This window comes from Panthera onca, chromosome D1 (assembly GCF_046562875.1).
Source record: "Panthera onca isolate mPanOnc1 chromosome D1, mPanOnc1 haplotype 2, whole genome shotgun sequence".
Lineage (NCBI taxonomy): Eukaryota > Metazoa > Chordata > Mammalia > Carnivora > Felidae > Panthera > Panthera onca.
This window is the reverse complement of record NC_138348.1, coordinates 54,165,573-54,173,212: the sequence shown is the minus strand read 5'-3', so window position 1 is coordinate 54,173,212 and position 7,640 is coordinate 54,165,573. Positions and strand designations below refer to the sequence as shown.

General features: G+C 38.1%; 1 protein-coding gene across 1 annotated transcript; it reads right to left on the bottom strand.

Moving 5' to 3' along the window:
- Window positions 1-2,002: 2,002 nt before the first annotated feature.
- LOC132662385 (olfactory receptor 51L1-like) lies at window positions 2,003-2,962 on the bottom strand. The gene has a single exon (XM_078433951.1). It carries the CDS (start codon window positions 2,960-2,962, stop codon window positions 2,003-2,005), a length of 960 nt encoding a protein of 319 aa, XP_078290077.1.
- Between the last annotated feature and the right edge of the window lie 4,678 nt (window positions 2,963-7,640).

The window sequence follows — 7,640 nt, the reverse complement described above, 5'->3', positions numbered from 1 at the left end:
TTTCAGAGTTCAGGAGTACCTGAAGGCACAAATATAATTAATGTAAAAATAAGAATACATATGAAGACAAACTGCATTGATTTACATCTCTAACCACTGAGTAGCATCATAATTATGTATCTTCACTAAAGGAATGTTCTTAGCTTATTGGTATTCTCTTACCATTGCAATAAGTTGTCTCACTTCTCTGGATCATCAACATTCAATGAATTCATTTTTGTTTTTCTCTCAGGTAAGCATATACATGTAGACTCCTTTTAATTAATAATGTGTATATTTCCTTAATCTTATTATATATAATCTCCACTCAAAATCATGGTTAGTAATGACAGTTTTATTTACTCCTCTTCTAATTCAGGTGGTATATACCTAAACATGAACAGTTATTACTTGACCACTGGAAGCTGTTGTCTTGGTATTAGTTTATATATAGTACCAGGAATGATCAAATGATAGAACAGTATTGGAGTTGCCCATGAATTTTAACTGAAAGTTAGGCAAGCCAATAGCAGTCAACATCATCTCTTTCTCTTATTCTCCTCTGTAAATTGTGTAAAGAACATGGGAATCTGTGCTAAACCGTTCGGGGAATAAACAGCTGATTGCAGTGCCAACCTTGAGGCAGGGGAACTTGACATAAGTGAAATCAACTTGCAGAAGTGGAAGTATCAGGGCACCTGGGTGGCTCAGTTGGTTAAACCTCTGACTTAGACTCAGGTCAGGATCTCATGGTTCACAGGTTCAAGCCCTGCATAGGACTCTGTGCTGGCAGCTCAGAGCCTGGAGCCTGCTTTGGATTCTCTGTCTCCCTTTCTCTCTGCCCCTCCCCCACTCATCCTCTTTCTCTCTCTCTCTCTCTCTCTCTTTCAAAAATAAACATTAAAAAAAGACTTCTACAAATATTGGGAATTATAAGGCATTTTAAAAGTATCATTTCCCCCTTCATTTTTTAATTTATTTTTTTGCCTTTAAACAAGTGTAGACCATGAACCAAGAAAATTCAGTTACATTTGCAAGGTATTTTTTGTACCACCCTATGCACAGCTATGTGCTAGATAATTTTAGAATTATAAGGAAAGATGGTTTTGTATACTGAAAAGAGTTACAGATAAAATTGAGACCTAAATCTGTAACTGTCTCCTACTACCACAAATTTATAAGTTGCTACACCTCAATGGGTTATATTGTTACATGAATGAAATTCCTCATAGCCAAATTCATCAGGGATACATTTATTTTTACATTTGAATAAGTAGTGTAGCCCTAAATTATTATTAAGATACATTTGATCCAATGGATTATAGTCACTGGCTTCATATGACAATATCTAGAGGCTTTCAAAAATTACTGAGTCTCAGTAATTATTCTAAAAAATATTTCTTAAAATTAAGTAAAAGAAAAATATGCAGATGGCAATTTTCTATTCCTGAGGGAAACAAATCTCCTCAGAAAAGGCGGAACATGTGTACAGACTTTTAAAAGATGATGCTGATGTACCATGAAACTTGATAATTTCTGTTTTGAGCCTTAATATTCTCTTAAATCAAGAAAAAAATTTCCAATCTTTAAAAAAGAGAGAATAAGTGGACATGCAGATATAGAAACACATTGATATAACAATAAAGGTAATATTAAATATCCTGGAAATATAAATATCAGGAAGCAAAGAAATATGGGTTTAATATATTTAAGGCAAACTTAATGGATACATGACCTTGAAAGGGTTGGGATCAGAAATGGGAGGGAGCAGATGGAAATGATTTCTAAAACACTCAATACCAACATGTTCATATTTAAAGGGAATTTATGAAGCACTTGTTAAGTCAATCTGTATGGTCTCAGTGGACATCAACTCTCTCCTTTTGGCCATTCTGAGGATACTCTGTTAGCTCCATTTCTGCCTTTCAGTATTTCACTGATAATTCTGATGCCAACATACCTAGAGCAATCAGTATGTATTTACATCATTTAGACTGATGTCATCATTGTTTTAAGGATATACCTACATCATAGTAGAACTGATTTTTGTGTGGAGAAGTAGGTAGAGGACTCCTTGGCGGATCTGTTTGGTCTTCACACTATAGATGATTGGATTGAGCACAGGTGGAACCAATAAGTAGATGTGAGCCATGAAGATATGGATCAATGGGGAGGAGTGTTTGGCAAAACGATGGACAATAGATAACCCAATCATAGGCACATATAGGATGAGTACAGCACAGATGTGAGACGCACACGTGTTGAGAGCCTTAAGCCGCCCTTCACGTGATGCAATTTTTAATATAGAGTGAAGGATGTACACATAAGACACAAAAATACCCAGAGAGTCCATTCCCCACAGCACACTGATTAGAACCAATCCATATATAACATTAAACTTGGTGTCAGCACAGGCAAGGCGGATCATGTCCTGGTGCAGACAATATGAATGAGAAAGGATGTGAGAGTGGCAGAAAGGAAAGAAGGCCAGCCGAGCCAGAAGTGGAATCATGGCACAGGCACTCCTAAGCAGGGCTGCAATTCCAATTTTCATGATAAGTCTTGGGGTGAGAATGGTAGCATATCGTAGAGGGTGGCAGATAGCCACGTAGCGGTCAAAGGCCATGGCCAAGAGCACAGATGATTCCGTGAAGGAGAAAGTGTGAATGAAAAACATTTGGACCACACAGGTACTGAACTGGATTTCCCTGGAAATGGACCACAACACCCTGAAGAGTGATATCATGGTGGGCATGGACATGCCCATGTCGGTGAGGGAAAGCATGGCCAGAAAGTAGTACATGGGCTGATGGAGCCTGGGGTCTGTCCGAACAATATGCAGGATGGTGCAGTTACCCATGATTCCAACAAGGTACAGGAGACAGAATGGAATGGATATCCAGTGGTGAAATTCCTCATAGCCAGGGATACCTGAGAGATAGAATGTGGAGAACAGGGTATTACTGGAGTTTAAGGTTGTCATAGAGCTCGCTGTTAAACCACAATCCATTTTCAGGATGGTTCCAGTGAGGAAGGCAATGATAAGATCAGCATCTGAGTCAGGAAAAGAAAACAAAACAAAACAATGAAACTTCAGTACTTTCCTATAAACACTCTTGAATTCATCCCCAAATTTTTGCTTTTTCTTTCTATATTTCACTGTTGAGTATTGTTTGTTAAGTAAAATATCTTCTTTATAACCACAAGGAGATTCCCTCCTGACTCTCAGATGCAGACTCCTTGACATTCTCTCAAAATATGGACAATCTTCTCCTAAAGGTACAACCCAGACCAGTCCACACACAATCTGATCCAGATTACATTCTTCATTTTATAATTTTCCTCTAGAATTTTCTTGCCAAGCACTACCGATATTTTTTGTAAAAGTTTTTATTTCTCTTTCTTTCTTCCTTTTCTTTTCTTTCTTTTCTTTTCTTTTCTTTTCTTTTCTTTTCTTTCTTTCTTTCTTTCCTTCTTTCTTTCTTTCTTTCTTTCTGAGAGAGAGACAGGGAAGGGAGGAGCACAGAGAGACAGGGAGAGAGAGAATCCAAAGCAAGCTCCTTGCTGTCAGTCCAGAACCCAACATGGGGCTTGATCCCAAGCACCCTAAGATCATGACCTCAGCCTAAATCAAGATTTGGATGTTTAACTGACTGAGCCACTCAGGCGGCCCGGGGCTACTGATCTTAACATTAGTTCTATTTTTTAATGATTCCTGCTGTGATTTACACACAATGTCTTTTTCTGCCTAAGCTTCCCAGATTTTTCAATGATACTAGAGCACCATATGTAGTTTCTTTACAGAATTCAGGCAAGTATGGGTCAGCAGCACTTATTACCATAAGCAGGTCTTACTAACATACCCACAGTTAAACCACATATAAATGAGGCCACATGCCTGGTCTGGAATTAGCAATCCCAGGAACTAAACATGGCTTAAAATAGACTTAATTAAAACAATTTTGAATTTTAAAATTATAATAATGAACTATGTAATTTTTAAATGTAATTTTCTTACTGTAATAAAATATATAATTTAAGCAAAATATAGCTGCCTCTGACTCTGATTATAAAGATTCACAACCTTCTTTCCAGTACGCTTCAGATCTGATCAGTCATTTAGAGAGTGGTACCTTGTACAAAAAAAAAAAAAAAAAAAAAATAGAAAATAGATAGGGTTTGTGGAAATTCATGCTTCAAGGCAAAAACAACACAAATAACTAAAAAACTATAGTGCTCAGAAAAAGCATCTGACCTTGATCCTAAATCTTTCCTACTAAGAACAAATGAGAAAATATATTTCCCCCAGCAGATTCCAGTATTTATGTGCTCAGGAAAAACATCTCTGAAGTAAGAAAGAGGAGCCACCTCTCAAAATCCCCATCAAGTGCCTATCAAGTGCCAAGAATCCCTGCTCACCAAAATGCTGTTTTGAGAATTTACAATCCATGAGACAGATTGCTTCCCCTTGTAAATGAATAAACTGGTATCTTCCTGTCTTGTAAAGTCTACTGTGGCCCTTTGGGAACTTCAAATCCCCTTCAATCTTCTCTAGTTCCATGAAGATAAACCCTGATTGTAGCAGATATTTGGCTGGAATGATAAATAATGATAATTTTCTAGGAAACAGAAGACCCATAATCAAGAAATCGAACAAGCAATTTCCAGAGATAAATTCAGCCTTTCTGACTAACTCATATTACAGTGAAATACTGTTCATCTGTTGTATGACCTGGTGATTAAGGTCCTGCTATTTTCCTCAATCTGCCTGGCTTATTACCACCACCAATCCCTGCTCCTCTTGCCTGGGGCTTGTCTGTATAAATGACATTGTCTGGCTCTAATGCTTGCTCGATTTTTCAGTTGAGCAAATGACTTATTTCCTTCTGTACCAAAGTAGCCTCATCTGTAAACTGAAGATAAAATCATTGACAGGATTGACTAAGATTAAAGGAGATATAGTAATCAGAATACTTAGCACAGATTCTTTATATATAGTGACCATAAAATAATGGTAATTTGATGAAGACAATATATGACAACAACAGTATTTCTTTGAAAAGTCACAGGACGTAGGAAGCTATGAGGAGATTCTGAAGTATCCTTCCAGAAAGGAAACACCCCAGAGTGGGCATCTCACAAAAGTGACCTAACCTGGTAACCTGAGGGGTGGGAATGATGCCAGTTTCATCTCCATCTCATCCAGTTGAAAATTCAGTGGAGCCATAATATAAATTACTTCATAACCTTTTTCTCCACCCCCAAAGTCTTTGGGTAATCATGATGGCTTTACTTCTATAGTTTTCATTCTAATCAGTGTCAGTTGTGGAGAAAAAAAAAAAGTCAGAACCCAGGATGAAATGGGAAGTCTCTCCAAGAACAGGAATGAGGTCTTTGGGACTACAGGGAGCCTGGAATCTGAGCAGCCATGTTACTGCTCTCAAGTTGCCACAACATATAATCACTACATTCCATATATTCACTAGTGTTTGCTCTGCGTGTTTTTCCACAGCTCCTTATATGCTGGCCTTGGTTCAATTTTTGTCCAATTCCTCTTGTTTCTGATCCTATATTTCAAATTCATTCACATGATCTTGTGATGTCTTCTACCATTTCCTAGAGGAGGAGGATTGAGTTTAAGGATTGAATTTAAGATGTCAAACATCAGAAGAAGTGTAATTCGGTTTTAGACCTCTGAGTCATATTAATGTCACCTTAAAAATCACTGATACTTGGGATTGGAAGGGACCTTCTTGAAGGTCATCTAGTACATCCTACTAGAATTCTTGAATCCCTATTCTGTCATATCAGAAAAAAAATAATCCTTCTCCCGTTATTAGCATCACATCCCACCCACGGACTCAAAGACCACCTACCATAAAGATCTAGGGCATCCTGGGCACGTCCAGCCTGAAAAGTCTGAGTCTGGCTTGAATGCTATAGGAATGAACATGAACAATGAAGGTATTTTAGTGAAAATTATATCCTCTGATGAACTGAGAATGTCTCTCTTCTCCAACAGTGTCCTGGTCCTCCTTTCCATACTCTGGGTGTCCACCTTCCTCTCTTTTGTCTCTCAAGTGCCCCCCTATAATTTCCTCTTACCTCCCACTTTTATTTCCCCCAGGACTCACTCATGTACTTGGAAGAATAGTTCCACTTGTCATCAGAGACCATTCTAATTCTCAGAGGAAGAAGGATCAGTTCATAAGTCTCCTCCAGTCCTTTGAGATAGGAGGCCCCAGGATAAACGCAGGGCAGTGTTTGTAACCCTGTCAGTGCCACCACTTCAGTCTGTGTTTCTCTGGCTACAGCAGGATTGAGACTTTGGGAATACAGGGGCAAGTAGGCTATTGAGAGTCTCAAATACTATTGCATCTATGTCTAGAAGAAATGAGGTAGCACAACATGAGATGAGATACTAGTTTGTACCCGAGATATGATGGGGCAGTAACGATTTGTGGATATGGTGCAGCCAGTGAGAGGGACTTCTTAAAGACTTAAACTGAGGAGGGACAGAGTCTATACCCTAAGAGCTGGAAGTGATCTACTTCAGTTCTATTATTATACACTGGATAAAAATGAGATTCAGTTATGATCTGCCTCCCTCAAAATCATACAACAGTGGATATATGGGAAATCTCTGTTCCTTCCACTCAATTTTGCTATGAACCTAAAACTGCTATAAAATATAAAATCTATTTTCAAAACCTCATGATGTGCCATAAAAGCAATGTAATCGCTCAGATCTGATTGACCAGTGTAGTACTTTGTTCACCGTGCCCTAGAGCTCTTCCTGATGAAACAGATTAATATGTTTGATAGGATTAAAAGTAGAGGCCTTTACTCAACCTTTAAAACTCTATGTTTGTCAACAATATTGTTTTCTACATGTCTATTGGTGATTGAGCAGTACAGCAGCCTGGCATGTGCATTAACGAATGATCAGAAATCTCTAACTGGGGTGGGAGTTCCAATTGTAATGTCAGCCCTGTTTAGTATAGGAACTACATTTGAAAATGTGGTGTACAGCTAATTTTTCCAACTCCAGTTTTGATCTTGGCAATATTGGTCTAATTATAACTCCTAACAACTTTATCATAGGTTCACTCAACTCAGATTTATCTATTGCACATTTGTCATGACTCACCAATCTCTAGACATTGCTGTATTTAATACTTTCAGTTGAGAACTGTTTTTTTCAGGAACTGATGACCTCAATATAAATAATAGTTTTCCTAAAGAAAATGTACTCAATTACTAAAGAAATTCACCATCCACTGGTAGTCTATGTAAATGAGACTCTTTATACTTTAACAGTAGAAAAATCCTCACAGTTCCATCTTCAAACATCTTCTTATGGAATTACCAGACAAATGATCTGAACTGACTGCCTTCACTGATACTCAATGCATCATTCTTCTCCTTTTACTTTAATTTCTTTTTATTAAAATTTTTATGTTTATTTATTTTCAGAGAGAGACAGCATGAGTGGGGGAGGGGCAGTGAGAAAGGGAGAGGGAAAGACTCCCAAGCAGGCTCTGCACTGTCAGAACAGAGCCCAATATGGGGCTTGGACCCACAAAGCCATGAGATCATGACCTGAGCCAAAACCAGGAGTCAGATGCTTAACCTACTGAGCCACCCAGGCGCCCTACTTT

Excerpts from the sequence above, each read along its gene's own strand:
- LOC132662385 (XM_078433951.1), bottom strand. The coding sequence starts at position 2,962 with ATGACAACCTTAAACTCCAGTAATACCCTGTTCTCCACATTCTATCTC.